Source organism: Brachyistius frenatus, unplaced genomic scaffold (genome assembly GCF_029030835.1).
Source record: "Brachyistius frenatus isolate BFR_SWC_R1_liver_20210118 unplaced genomic scaffold, ASM2903083v1 Contig_558, whole genome shotgun sequence".
Lineage (NCBI taxonomy): Eukaryota > Metazoa > Chordata > Actinopteri > Embiotocidae > Brachyistius > Brachyistius frenatus.
The window spans coordinates 34,493-50,000 of NW_027211157.1; the positions used below are offsets into that span (position 1 = coordinate 34,493).

General features: G+C 44.8%; 1 protein-coding gene across 4 annotated transcripts in view; it reads right to left on the reverse strand.

Moving 5' to 3' along the window:
- The window catches only part of cica (capicua transcriptional repressor a), a 33,605-nt gene that overhangs the window by 4,933 nt on the left and 13,164 nt on the right, over positions 1–15,508 (reverse strand). For 3 of the 4 annotated variants that reach the window (XM_069688304.1, XM_069688306.1, XM_069688305.1), the window contains exons 4-18: positions 12,843–12,974; positions 11,627–11,780; positions 9,216–9,315; positions 8,915–9,097; positions 8,695–8,821; positions 7,390–7,562; positions 6,395–6,527; positions 5,930–6,012; positions 4,688–5,543; positions 4,102–4,244; positions 3,224–3,384; positions 2,447–2,690; positions 1,695–1,989; positions 1,082–1,263; positions 513–655 (exon numbers count right to left, since the gene is read on the reverse strand). In XM_069688304.1, the coding sequence (XP_069544405.1) occupies positions 513–655; positions 1,082–1,263; positions 1,695–1,989; positions 2,447–2,690; positions 3,224–3,384; positions 4,102–4,244; positions 4,688–5,543; positions 5,930–6,012; positions 6,395–6,527; positions 7,390–7,562; positions 8,695–8,821; positions 8,915–9,097; positions 9,216–9,315; positions 11,627–11,780; positions 12,843–12,974 (3,109 nt within the window). The remainder of the gene's footprint in view (positions 1–512; positions 656–1,081; positions 1,264–1,694; positions 1,990–2,446; positions 2,691–3,223; positions 3,385–4,101; positions 4,245–4,687; positions 5,544–5,929; positions 6,013–6,394; positions 6,528–7,389; positions 7,563–8,694; positions 8,822–8,914; positions 9,098–9,215; positions 9,316–11,626; positions 11,781–12,842; positions 12,975–15,508) is intronic. The other variant, XM_069688307.1, reaches the window with a different exon arrangement.

Genomic DNA, 15,508 nt, shown 5'->3' on the forward strand with positions numbered 1-15,508 from the left:
GTTTGGCTGTGCAGTAAGAATGGAGAAGGAAGCCACTACGCTTGAAAATGAGTGTTAATGAAGTCAACAAATCGTCTCGTCTTTGAGCTGCTTCGTGCCAAAAGCTACATAAGATGAGCTCCTGTTGTATGAGCTCTCCCAGCCTGGGTAAACGTAAACTGTTAAAACAAAAGGGAACATTGTTCTACCACGACCAGGAAGACAGAAGGACCTGGCAGACTTTAAAAAAAAATGTTTTTAATTTCTTACTCTGATCTGGCACTGATTCTTTGAGAAGTCTGACTTTAATAAAAGCTTTTCTTGCAGTCGAGCATGAGGTGGGGCTTAAAAAAATATAACAAAACACTCGCATCTCATTCTCAATTTCTGTTCCTCCTTTCGGGGTACTGACTCATTTCATGCCAATTTGTAAATTCGGAAACTTTGAGGTTCCTTTAGAAACCATAAGCCACACACGTTTGTTTAAAAACGTAAGAAATATGAGATTTCCGTGCTGATATTGACCCACTTACTTTTCAAGAGAGTCAGGTGTCTTCTTGAGCGGCGGCGGTCTGAACTTGGTCCTCTTGGAGGAAGTGGGTGGTTCTCTTTCAGCAGGGGGAGGCAGTGGGGGGTCCAAACCTGAGGAGGGTGGAGGTGGGGAACGAGGTCCAGCCTGGGAAGAGAGTAGGAGGAAAAACATTGGACTGAGGGCTGCGTAACTTTCTGCACCGTCAGTGCACCTATGACGAGCTGTTTTTAAACATACCTCCTGAGGTGTGACAGTAACCAACTCATTTATGACTTATGATTGTTCTATTATCTGATTATATTATTTTCAAAACGATGATTCGCTGCGGGGGAAACATTCGGGAAAGCACCTGAAATGCATTTGCAAAGTTCACAGAAAATCCTTGACTTCACTAAGAGAAGTTGTGTAAGATCTGTTTAATACAGACCAGATTCAAACAAGTAAATGAATTCCTCTCAGAAATCCGAGAAAAATCTGAACTGCAGATCGAAAAACCAAAGTTTTAAGACGTGTGGTTTGATGAGAGAAACAGCTGATTGACCGGAGCAGATATTGGGCAGCTTCTTTCACCTCTTTGCTGCTGTTGCCGACGCCGTGCTCGTCTCTGTCCGTCTGTCTGCCTCTCTTCTTCTCCCCGCTCTCCTTCATCCCTCTCTCTCGCTCCTCGTCCGTCTCGCTTCGTTTCTCTCGGCCGTATCCGTCTCTCATATTTTCTTCTTTGATGGAAAAACCGATGTCCTCCTCTTTTTTTACTGGAAAAGTAAATAAAAGATCCAGTCAAACGTTAATACAAAACAGACCTTATTCATCTCACTTTAGAAGTCGCACACTGCGTCTGTCAGCCTTCATCCTGCAAGATCAGTTTCACCTCAAATGTAAAGAGACGCTGATTCTCACGGTGGATGATTCAGGTAGAATCTGATGTGTTTTTCACTCTGGAAAACTTACAGAGAAAAGTGCCTTCATCCAACCAGATTTAGGTTTGTGGTGATTCTCAGCAAATCACAGTACTTTCCAATCACTAATGTTTAGTTTAATATTAAGGTAAAAGATTTGTTTGCCTCTCATCCTGTGAGACAAGGAGGGGTGTAATTTAAGAGTATTAAGGCTCCACGCTTTACGCCACTGAAGAAACGTTCACTGAAATTTAAGTCCAAACCAGGTGAAACCAGTGGAGCCTTACCTGTTGCGCCGCTGGTCATATAAACGGCCAATGAGGAGCTGGTGGCACAGCTCGACAATCCCTGAGCTCCGTCCTCGGTCTCAACATCCAGCAGGCTCTCACGTTTCACCTCCACCTCCATCCACCCGCCGGGCTGAGGGGTCGCCACCGCCGAACCCTGCGCTCCCATCGGCAGCGGAGAGGGAGGGCTCATCACGTCCTGGGCCGGAGCCGCCACCGCGGGTGGCGCGGCCGTCATCGAGACCACGCCCGTAGCCAAGGCGACAGTCGGTGCAGGGTATATGGCAGTGAGTACCTGCAGAAGAAACCGAGCGTGTCAGAAAACAGATTTCAGGCTGCTGCGATCCACCCTGGTGCTCGGAGGGTTTTGTGTCTCATTTCTGGTTCCTAAATGAACGAGGCTTCTCTGGTTCCACCTCTGATTGTTTTGGAAAACAAGACAAGGAAACACAAAGAGGTGAAAACAGCCGCTGACAACATGTGTTCCTACGCCACGACATGTCATGACGAGGCCAACCAAAGCGGAGGGAAAATAAGTGAAAGTATAAATACAATCGCTCTGTTAAAAAAGACTTTTCCTGAGATCAGATTATTAGTAACTTTTCGAACCAAAATATATCTATTCTTTTGAAGCAAATAGGAAGAATTAAAAATGGACAAAAAAGTAAGTTAATTTCATCTTTTAACTTTTTTTTTTTTACATTTCAGTCTTCCTGACCACACACCTCTACACTACAGTTGTTCCTATTTACCTGACGACCGGCGGCTGCTGCCGTCGGGCCCGGAGAAGTCTGTGATTGACAGCTCAGGGGCGGAGCTGCAGCCAGCAGCGGCGGCGGACCGACGATTGGCTGAACCAGGGTTTGCCCAGCTGGCGTGATGGCGGTGAAGCCCAGGGTTGCCAGGGGCGACGGGAGGTACGCCGGGCCTGGAGGCTGAGGACCCTGTTGGGCCGTTGCTGTGGTAACACCTGGTCCAGATTGGACATAGGTGATCCTGACGGAGAGAAAAGGTCACGAGTGTTCATGGTGAATACGGTTATAATAATATTAGAAATCCAAAAATGTCAATAATGATCCCAGCAGCAAACCTACTTTTTGGCTCATTAGGTTGGTTTAAAAATGACTTAAATATATACAGAAGTGGGTGTAGATTATTTTTTTCGTGAAGAAGCCACTCAATAAATTGAAGCTTTGTTTGAGCTTTAAAGAAAATTTTCACTTTCAACAAGCTTTTTTCTTTAACCTCTTTCTGAACTTCGGAAAACTGGAGAAAAATACATTTGAAGTTACAAAATCGCTCCGAGGGATGATGGAGCATAAAAATCTGTTCACAGTGTTGACTTTCTTTATCTGTGTTGACTGCACATTAAATCATGTCATGACCTTTCTGAAAATCCAAATCTGAACACATCTTTAACTGTTGCAGATCAAGAATCTGAGAGGCGTCTGTGACCAGCTGACTCATCGTCAAAATGCAGTCGGGTATACGTTGCTGTCGTTCAGGTGTTGGGCCTGTGTGATAGTGACCTGGTGGGTGGGGAGGTCAGGAGAACGGTCTGTGGGGGCGCAGCACCGGGAGCCATCACTGTTGCCACGGAAACAGGAAAGGGGCTCCCAGGATGTACTGTTGCTGCGCCGCTAGGATGTACGTTGGTCTGCACCACGGGCATGGGAGCAATCTGGATGATCTGGGCGGGGGAGACATAAACAACATGAATTTCTTAAACTATTCCCAACATTTTTTAAGGTATATTTAAAGGGTAAAATTGTTTTTCTAAGATCACACATTTAATATTTGATCATGTATTTGTTAAGTAACCAGTGAGGAAAACTTATAAATATGTAACATGATTTTATGGCCCTCAGAGTTCTGAATAATGGAGTGAACAGCAGTATGGCTGCAACTAGCAGATACCATTGTTTAAATCTTAATTTAATTTCATTGTTTTGATTAATTGATTCATGTAACTGTCTAAGAAACAAGTTACAGTGTGTTCATGATTATTATATATATATTTATATTGTATTGATATTTAGAGGCTCCAAAAAGAGCTCAGAGATGTTTGTTTGAACGTTTATGTTGTATTTGTAGTTTATAGATGTCCGAGGTGACAAAAAAAGAGAGAGTGCCAATAAAATCCTCTGAAGACATCAGTATGATGCGCGGCCATTATTTGTTGGACCTGTGTAGCCACAATTAGTCTTTTGATTAATGATTAACAGCTGAAAATGGTTCTGAAAGCTCAAGAGATCTTCATTAATAACTTTGTCCAACCAACAGATCAAAATATTTGTTTTAACACGATATATATTCTTCTGTAATAAATGAATAAAACTGTATTAATTAATATTCTGTCCACTGACTAGTTGATCAGTTGTGCCAGCACCGTCTCCGATACTCTTACCTTGTTTCCTGTTGCAGGGCCGTTCTGTACAGGAAGAGGCGGAGCCACCAGGGAAATTGAAGGATGAGGAGGAGTGGAGCCTGTTCTCACTGTTGCCATGGGAACCAACATCTTGCTCTGCAAGACGGGCGACTGGGTTTGGACTAATGAGTGAGAAGGAGAGAGAGAGAGAGAGAGAGAGAGAGAGAGAGAGAGAGAGAGAGAGAGAGAATTAAACCAGTCATAGGAGGAACAGATGAATCGAGTCAAAAGAGGGGAGGTGAAGACAGCACCGGAGCGACGGTGGGCGGAGACACGCCGAGAACATTTCAGAGACTGATATAAGTGAAATTCCTCACTGTTAACAAGGTGGAATTACGTCCTGTTGCTTCAGACTCTTATGAACAGAGTGATTAAAGCAGAGGTGGGCGGTGGGCACTCAAAACCCATGTCAACAGTGTTTTTCCTGTCAATCAAATCTATTGAACTACAGCAAAAAGAAAAATCAAAGAAAGACATGTTTTTATTTCAGTTTTTAGTCGACCGGTGAAAAAACTAGGAAGAAAAAGTTTTTTTTCTGTCAGCCAATCGTTGCTCTCTGTCTCACCTCGAGTCCCGGGGCTGACTCTGATTCCCGCCCCTGAGTGTACGCCATTGGCCAGGGCGGCATTGATGGGCAGGGAGAGGATCTGCTGGTGTGTGAGTTGAGGGGAGGAGGGGCTCTCGGTGGGCTGGACGTACTGGACTTGGGGGCAGGCGGGAGGTGTGACAGCGGTGGGGTGGAGCTGGGGCTGCAGGATAGGTAGGGGGGGAGTTTGGGTGGGTGGCTGCAGGGGTGGAGGGGTGAGGAGCTGGGCTGCGGGGAAGGACCCTCCCAGGACTAGGCTAGTGACCAGGCCGCTGCCTCCCACGGGGGTTACACTGACTGGACCGGGGGAGGAGGACGACAGGTACCCACCCCCTGCGGTGATTGGCAGCTGCTGAGGCCCGCCTCCTCCAATCAGGAGATTGGCTTTCTTGTCCTGCAGGAGGGAGCTGTGGGCGGTGGCTCCTTCCACCGGCTTGCTGGCGATCGGGATGGGCGTGCTGGTGATGGGGCGCACCACATTGGTCACCATAGTGGGAGCCATGCGGACGCCGGCGAGGACCTGGGTCAAACCGTGCTGAGCCAGAGTGAGGGGAGCCTGGGTGATGGACATGGAGCCTGCAGTGGACAAACAGGAGACACCCTGTCCGCCTCCTCCGATTCCTTCTCTACCGCTCGCTGCCATCTCCTCCTTCCTGGGCCCTCCCTCGATGCCTTCCTCTCTTCCATCCGTGCCTCTCTTTTTCTTCCTCTCGAACCCATCTTCTGCACCTCCTCCTCCTCCTCCGTTCCCTTTAGCAGAAGTGGAGTCGGATTGAGGGGTGGAGGGAGAGGAGGAGGAGGGGTGAGAGGAGGGAGCCACTGGCTGGAAGCCATGCTGGAGGGAAGAGAGGCGCAGAGATCAAAGCGGTGAAGTTCTTCTTGAACACACAAGTTTCTCAACTTAAAGTAACTTTGCGGAAAAAAAATCATTTGGTTTTTAATGCTTGTTGAGAATAAAGAAATGTCAAAACTTAAATCAAACCACCAACAGTACGACGCCTCACATGCCGTAGATATGAGACGCTACACTGTAAAACCGACCTACATAAAACTGCCTCTGGAAACCACGGTGAGAAAAAAACCTATACACAACATTTCCTTTTAAGTTGCACGGCATGTATCCAGCACAACATGGTTGCCACGGTTACCCAGTAGACTCTAGGCTAAAGTTAAGACCAGCGTGGAAAGTTATGCAAGTTATTTGACAATCTCTTCACCCACCTGTCCATCTGGTTCGTCCTCATCACTGTCTGTCACTCGCTCTTTACACTTGAGGTCGATGGAGCCTTCGGGGCACGAGTCCTCTGAGGGGGGGAGGGGGGGTCAAGAGTTTTAACACTACGCACTTTCAACTGTTTGCAATCAGATGTGAGCAGATGAAACAACGAAAATTGGGCGTTCAACCTGCCAGAATCACCGTCACATCGCAAATAAAGTGTGATTGTTGTTGCTATATTCGAACACCAGCAATTAACAGTCAGCAGCTGAGACTAACAACGTGACACAGTAACTTTTTTTCTTTTCTCTTCTCCCATTTAGACGTTTTGCTGACACAGTGCCGAAGAAGACTGAAGCTCAGTGTCTCTTTCAAACGGGTCCTCGGGGGAACTGAAACCATCACTCTGTGGTTATGAGTTACAAGTCTCTAGCCACCACTAGCCCACTCTGCTGATCATGTTCACTCACCCATGACATCATCGTCTCCTTCTTCCTCGCAGATGACCATGCGCTCCTCGTCGCTGGTCACATCCTCGCTGACCCCGCCCTGGTACAGCGTGTGAGGCATCGGCCGGCCGCGAAACAAGCTCGCTCCTTCCTCCTGAGAAAGTAAAAAAAAAATATAAAAAATAAAAATCTTTACTCTCATACAGTTTCAGAGATTTTTACTCCAAAGTAATGTAGCTATTTTTGTTTTTTAAGTCTGCGTTCATATATGGCCACCGGCATTAAAGGCACGCCTTCAAACAACGGCGCTCACACGCGGCAAACACCGGTCTCATACCTTCAAAGGCACAATGAAAAAAAAGGGAGCGCTTTGAAGTTTGAGGCTGCGTTCCCCAGAACTTTTTTTTTTTTTTTCCTTTCAGTTGCAAAGACTGAATCTCACACACACACACACACACACACACACACACACACACACACACACACACACACACACACACACACACACACACACACACACACACACACACACACACAACCCAGTGAGCCCACTTGAACTGTTTTTGAACTGCAGTGCTTTTTAGTTGTAGAGTTCAACCGAAGTGCTCTGCGCTCTTGAAGGACGCACACATCTGCAGTCTGTGAATACACACGCAGGCTGGTGCAAAGGCAATTATATATACACACACACACACACACACACACACACACACACACACTGGAAGCAATACTTGTGCTGTTTTATTTTTACAGAATTACTTCAGTCTGTTGTTTTTAACGTTGATTGTTTTCTTTTGTTTGTGCTCTTGGATTTGCTGTTAATATACACAACTTGAATTAAAGCCCGTCATTTCTTCAACAGTGAGACTATTATCTTCCTGCGGAGGTTTTTCTGAGAGATTACGTTGTTAAGTAACCGGTTGGTGGTAACGAGTGATCTGGAACGGCTTCCCTCTCACTCTTAAGTCTCCGGAGTGTGTTTACCGCCTCGGAGCTACAGATTAACAACCTCGTACCTTCTCCAGGTCTCCCTCCCTCTCCCTCTGCTCCAGGGTGTGCACGGCGCTCTGGGAAAAGGCCCGGGGACGGGGGTGCTGCCCCCCGAACAGCCCCGCTCGGCGCTCCGGTCCCGCTGGCCAACACGGGCCTCCGACCTTCCCTTCCAGCACCTGGTTCTCCATGTGGGCATCTGGAGAGGAGAGAAGAAAGAGTTTGAGCAAACATCATCACAGCGCACCATCAGGGAGAAGATCAATCTTAAAGAAAGCCTATTGTTGTTTGTATTTCACATTTTCAGTCACTGTGTGGAAAAGCATCAGAGAAATGCCTGACGTGATAAAAAAAAAAAAAATCAGTGTGATAGTTTTATGTAATATGGAATTATGGTTTATTTTGTCATAAAATCATAAATATTGTAAATAAAATCACATCACTACAATAGTAAAAGTATTTCAAGGCATTGAAGCACCTGAAGTGAATTCCCCTCTAAACGGGATTTTGTACATATGCTTGGAAAGGATCACCTTCTTGTGTAATACAGCGATTATACACCAAGTTACCAACTAAATAAAACATGTAATCAAGTTGGACATTTTGTTAGTGTCGAACTCCGTTTCCATGGCAATACATGGGGTATGACTAACAACTGGAAAACAATCAGCCAAGTCAGTAGACTCTTATGTAATGTATGCAATGTTTACCACTCCAGGAAGTAGGCCGACCCTTAGTAACCCTTAGCAACCGACCCTTAGCAACAGGGAGGATTTCTGGTCCATTTTAATGCTTTCCAGAGATCTTTTCTCAAACTGAATAAATACAGCACATAGAAACACTAAACTATTCAGCTAGCTCTGTCTGGCTGTAACCAAGATAACCGCTGAAAAAATTAATTGATGGGGTCATGTATTTATAAAGATTTCCGCACCGTGTCGAACCGGTCAAGCCAGCCGGTGCTAGGATTTTAGGTGCGTGACGATCTGTGGTGTTTTACGGTACGGCTGCTCGGGGCGACAAAATAGGACCAAAAGAGACCTGATTCATCCAAATGGGTCACATACAAGTAAATACAACATTATATTGCATATTATATGAAATTCTATTCTATATATATATATATATATATATATATATATATATATATATATATTACCATTGAGGAGGTGGTGATATTTTCTAGTGATGAGCAGGGTGTGTTGTATACAACTTGTTGTATAATGCTGATCATCACACAGACACAGACACACACACACACACACACACACACACACACACACACACACACACACACACACACACACACACACACACACACACACACACACCTATGCTCTCTGACATGCTCCTCTCCCGCGGCTCCTTTGGTGTCCCGCGGCCCTCGGACAAAGACTTCCTGCGGTCCTTGTTACACCACTTCCAGTCTGGGTGAGCTCTGAAATGGGCCTCCTTCACCTGGAGGAAGAGAAAAGGGTCTTTAATATTCTGTTGCAATATAAATGTAAGAACATATTAGCCCGCGGAAGAGTTTCAGAGGGGTATGTTCACCTGAAAGGCTAAGTCGTGGTACTGCTGCTTCTCATTGGGCCCGAGAGCGTACCACCACTCCCCCAGGATCTTGCTCACCGTCCGGTTGTCCTGGTTGGGATGTCGCTGGTGCACCAGGGCCCGGTGGCGTTTACTGAAGATCATGAATGCATTCATGGGACGGCGGATGTGGTCCTTCTCCCTCTGGTTGGAGTTCGGGAGAGGACAGGAGTTTAGACGTTTATGCTAAGCTACGGTAGTCATAACCTTCTTCTTTTCACCCTCCTCTACTTTTTGACCGTCTTGAAATGTGGTCTTATACCTTCCTATCTCCGTCCTTGGGCAGGGCGCTGAGGGACTGTGTGCGTCTCTTCATGGTTCCAGTGGAGGGCGCCGGATCGTTGGCCACACCCGGGGAAAACCTGCATTCACACACAGAGAGAAGTGAAACTGAAAATCCGGCTGAGACTAAAGGGAGATTCCTCCGTCTGAGTGACTTCCAGGAAAAGAAAATGTGGCCAAACAGAGGAATTTGTGATGCAGTGGCTCCCATGTTATTTAAAAACTCTGCAAAAGAGTGTGCATTTAATAGGAAGTAAAAAACATAACCAGTATGAAATGTCATGCTGTATAAACCACAAAAACTCAAGAAATCACATGGCAGTTGCCCAAATCAAAGCGTTCCCTTTGTGTTCTGTTTTTCTTTTCTTATCTACTGACGACGTTCTCACCGATCGCGCTAACTACAGAGTATTTATTCAGCTAATTCTAGGTAATTGTTCCTGCTACTAATAAACGACACTCTTTCTGTGAGTCACGATGGGTTTTTTTCCCCAGACGAGGCAACCAGACACTGAGCAAATACAAACAGCAAATCAAATGCCACCACAGAGTAGGGTTGCGTTTGAACTGCTGTTGTGTTACAGCGGTTGAAGAATCACAGTCGTAAAATAAACATCAGTTTGTGTACAAATTTGTATTATCGTATGTAATCTAATAACTAATAACATATTAGTAATGACCCCTTACAGAGAGGCACAATCAGACCGTCAATGCTGAAACAAACAGCAAAATTGTAGCCGAAGTGTTAAAAGCTATCTCCAGACAACCGGCAAGAAACTGGTTTCAGCTGTGAACATAACAGTCGCCACGATGACAAAAGATCGAGTTTCTGCGGTGGCCTTAAAGGTAAAGGTATGTTCCACGTAGGTGTAGCTTCTGTGGTTTGACTCCGGTCATCTCCCTTTATCCTGAGATCAGCAGGAAACACTGAGAATCTTGTTGCTAAACTGACTGAAAAAAAAAAGGAAAATTTAATTAAATCCTATATAAGAAAAGTTTGTTTTGAAACTGTGAACATTTTGGCAAATACAGCAAAGACATAACAGAGATGCTAATTAAGCCGTGGGAAGCAATGAAAAAACAAACTATAATGTCACCATTACCGGTGTCAGAGAGTTGGGTTGAAGTTCAGTCAGACGTGTTATTCGTGGTTCATGTTTAGAGGCGTATGTGTGAACGTGTTCATGTCGGGGGATGTTTCAGTTTGTGTGTCAGTTACGTACACACACACACACACACACACAAAAAAAGAAAAGCAGGAAGTAACGGACCGGGAATGGACACGTAGGAACGGGAGCTCAAATCTCATTTAAATGCGTCGATTTTTGTTTTTGTTTTCCATCAATGCCATCGGTCTCTCCATTGAGACGCAGGCGGATAACAGGTGTAGCCGCTGTAACGCCGAGATAACGCTGATGCGTTTCTTTTGTGCCGACGGTGGCCTTTGTGAGCCCGGCGACCCTGAAAACATTCATAACCACGCTACCAGCCAGACAGCCTGTCTGAGTCACTCTGAAAGAGCAATAACCCAGACAGATGCAGAGACACAACCCGAGACTGAGAGGAACGAACAGGCACAGACTATACAACTCCTGCCAGACACACACACACACACACACACACACACACACACACACACACACACACACACACACACACACACACACACACACACACACACACACACACACACACACACGCAGCTGATAAAGAAAAAGAAAATAAAGAAGTTGTTTTGTTTCTTTTGAATTCTGCTGGCAAAGGTGGATTTTAGTGCACCTGCTCCGAGTGTGGCGTCCTTGAGAGTTTTTAAAGTGATTCAAACTACATCGACAAACTGCATCTCGTATAAATAATGTACAGTTACTATCCGCCCTCTAATGAGTCATACTCACAGCAAGGGAAGGAAACAAACACAACGTATGGAGTGGTTTTTTTTTTTTGCTCAAAATGAGTTGACACCATTTAAAAGGAGCACCGAGAAGAAAAAAAAAAGGTGATACTTTTGGAAAGAACAAAAGGTCTCGGAGCGACAACACTTTTTGTTTTGTTTGTGTCTCCATTTTAGCGACATGAAATACAGCTACATTTTATTTTCCCCAAAGTATACATACAATAAATTTTGGAAAAAATATCCTGAGTGGTAAGTGAGAGTACAAGCAAGGAACATTTGAGGAATAACTGATAATGAAATCTCTCGTGTTTTGTGCTTCTTCTAACTCTCTTCTTGATTGCGTTTGCCGTCGGCAGCCACTGCTGCACCGCGCTATACACTCTGCTGTGTTTGTTTCACAAGTCTTCAACGTGCCAGGAAATAAAACGCGTCGAAGCCATCGTACTGTTTGAAATGTCAGAGGCGATAAGCTCGAAATGAAAAAAAAGCACGCTTACGGGTCGTCTGTGTCGCTCTCCGTCTCGCTGTCCGCCCCGCCCCGCTCCGCAGGAGGATTGTCATTGGTCGGTGGAGGGCACAAGGGCGAGCCCCTCTCCAGGTCCGGAGGGCCCGGCCGCCCCTCGCTCACCAGCGCCACACCGCAGCGAGGCTCTGACAAATAAAAAAAAATTAAAAAAGCTTTATTTTATTTTATTTTTTTTAATGTGCAGCTTGGTGAAAAGCTTCATGAAAGTGAGTAACAGTGTGCCATATGTGTAAACACAGGGCTGCCCTGCATGCTGCTTGTTGACGGGAGTTAATCAGGCCAACTGACCGCGGGGGGGGGTGTGACGAGCTCTGACTACATCTATGTTATAATCTGCTGCCGGGGGAAGAAAAATACTTCATGTAAAATGAAGACACGTGTAAAGAAACTGTTTCCTCGAGGTTTTAGTTATTAAATCAGTACATTACATAAATATTTTGTCATTAAATCTACTCTGTACGAAGCTCAGTTGACACAGCAGATATTTTTACTCAATTATTAAGGTTATTATCAAATACTTAGCAATACAGTTTTTGTGGCATTTATTCAGATGGAAAAATGCTTTGAAGACTGTATACAGTGTGGTGAACCGATCTAACAGCATAATGTTGGTTATATCTTATATGTTCATACAGTTTTAACAACATTGTCTGGAGTGAAAATGGTTAATATTTGTGCTCAAAATTCCCAGAGACTAAGTTTCCTTGTTAACAGTATAGAGCTGCATTTATCAGATTACTGACAGAAAATGTATCACCAACTAGTTTAATAACCGATTGATCCTTCAAGTCATAATTGTTTAATCAATTCACAGGCTTTCAGATTGCTGTCTGTCTACACCAGTCAAACTTAAATCTATGAATAAATGTTGGCACCTCAGTAAATAAATAGTGTCATCAACAGTGTTACTGGAATAAAATTGGTGTGAACACCAACTGTGGTGATTTGCAATTCTGTGGCGACTGTTTTGGGAGACACTGACTTGGCTGCTGATTCGTACTTGAGTGTTTTGGCAGTTGTTATTTGAGAACACAGTTGTACATAACATTTCCTGTGTTACGATTATTTCACTGTGGGAAATACTACTTTATAACACGGCGTTACAGCGTGAAGGGAATATAAAAACAACAACAAAAAGAAGTCAGGATGTCATGACAAGAAGAAAAGGAGCGGGGTCGTTGGGTTACCTTTGCTCTGATTGACAAGCTGCTGGCCATCAGCAGGCTGGGCAGCCACTGCTGATTGGCTGGGCTCCAGGAAAGGGACGAGCGAATGCCAAGGGAACACTGGCACCGACCGAGGCTCCACGTTGGTCCAAACTGTGGGAAGAGAAGAGAAGAGAGTGAGGAAAACAAAAAAAGAAAAAAAAGAAAGAAAGAAAGAAAGTGAAATGTCATCATGTTTATCCATCTGAGTACCATGAACAGTAGACAGAAGGTAGTACTCTGCCCTCTGGCACCGTGTGAAGTCCTACGTGACCGTCAGCCGGCCCGGCGATGAGCTAAAAGCACTACTAAAAACTACACTTTCACAGAAGCTGCCCGGGCCTGAAGACCATGAATGGAGTTGTGTATTCAGTCACCTATTCTGCCCCGCTTCTCCAACACACAGACCAACCCTCAGGATAATGAGAGTTGAGGGGTCATGCGGTGTGTGATGTGATGAGGGAACCTGTTATTTTATCCACAGAGATTCCAGACTGCAGCCTGTCTAGACTGCTGCCACACTGCTGCCCGAGCTTCAGACCCTGAACTCCCCTGTCTCTGCAGTGGGAACTATTTCAAGCCAAGAAAGATTACATAGAGTTTCCCTCGAGTGGAAGACAAAATCCTGTGTGGTAGATATTCAACTTGTACATAAATCACTATTTCTCCTGCAATGGGGTGAGAGATATAAGTCATATCACCATCTTAATATTTCCTGATATAAACATGTATCCGAACGTGTGTGCAGTAATGCACAGAAAATGAGGTGACCGAGCTCTGTTGGTAAACTGTGAACCACTGTTATATTTACGTTAGACTTTCAAACTCTTAATGTCCTATAAAATCAATTTTCCTTTTTTCCGTGGTTTTCAATTTCAGTCTCGGTGTCGTAACAAAAAACTGACATTTATGAATCCTCATATTGACGATCCTCAGCATTTGGTTAATGATTAACCCTTAAAAAAAACCACGACAAATCCATTCTCCTCAAGTGTACTCAATGTTACTCAAACATTACCATGCTAACACTTTCAATTAAGACGGCGAATACGGCAAAAAAAAAAAAGACACCTGATAAACGCCAGCATGTCAACGTGTAGCTAAAAGCACTCGTACTGCTTCGCAGGGCCGTTACAAATGGCTCAGACACATGAGCTGTTGAACAGTTGGGTTATGTGCTAATGATAAGTCTTAGAGGTACATGTGCTGTGTGCACTAACACCCCACTACTACTATTACTACACTATTTTTGAGTGCGTTCACACTGTCGAGTACAGAAACATTGCCGTGCACTACAAGTACCAGGATGATGCACTCGAAACGCCCCAAAAAAAGAAGTGTTGAAACTCTGGAACACTTTCCACCCTAAAACGCCATCTCGGCTCCGCGGAGGAAGTGGGCGGGGCCACCGGCGTAAAGGATTTTCAAATTAAGGCGTCTGAGGAAGCTGCAGCTGTTCCCGAACACCAGACAAAAGTGTTTGTTTTTCACTGCTGCTGCTGGACAGAAGAATCAGCGTGTTTATTGAGTGTCTTAAACAGAAGCCGTAAAAAGTTTATTTATGGGTAAAATAATTAAAGCTGCAGATATTTTGGCGGGTGACGTGTTCACACGTTGAGGTTATTTCCGGTCGGTGTGCGAGTTGAGACAACGCTACTCTTGACAAAAGGCCTGCACTACGTTTGAGATACGTACGCTGTGGGAATCAGTGATATAGATTATGTTTTGTTTCTCTGGGCAACAGTTCACTCTGTATCTGAGTGTGTTATATATTCATATGATAAAAATGTTATACACACTTTGCCCACCAGCTCCTCCTCCTCCGACTGCAGTACTCCACATACAGGATCGGCCCCGCTGGAGATAAACTGTCTGTTAACTCCGACGCTGCTGCACTGAAATGTCCAGTTTCCGTTTCCATTAATAATTCTATAATAAAGAATTAACATGGTCTATATATAGCTAACCATTTACCAGCTGCGGCTCATCTAAAATGGAGATCAGATAGTGCTGAGCTCGACAACTCGGAAAATGCAGATACGTCCTGACCGTACTGTTGTCGCTGCGTGTTATGCACACACGGCTCAATAACTCTTTTAGATGCCGGTTTTGATGTCACATGGCTATTATCACTGCTCTGGGACCTTTGCACTCCTCACTACTTACAGGCAGTTTACGCTGCTGCCTGCATGAAGAACTTCAGCTGAGGAAGTTTATTCAGATGCTTTACGCACCAGAGTTCGCTCTGTTCAGGTGAGTAATGCCGCGGATCTTGTTGATTTCTTCCTTATTTTGAGGTCAGAGGTCAAATCCACTGCAACAGCACTTAGACGTTGCCGGGATTCGTGATGCATCAGCAGCGTGGCCCGGCTGATGCAGAATTTCTGAGGCAGTTAAAACATATAATGATCATAGCAACAGTTGTTGCACAAACAAACAACAAAAATAAACCATCTTGACAGAGATCATTTGCTTCATCATTGTGGCCAAGATACACAGAGAGCGGAGAATCGGCGCCGTTTAAAATGACCTCAGACCGAAAGCAGTCCTGTTTCCATACTGCATTTTCTTGTTGCTAATGAGCATACATACAGTATAGATTGACACTGATACGACTGCAATAAGTTAATATCTGCTGCTACATCAGG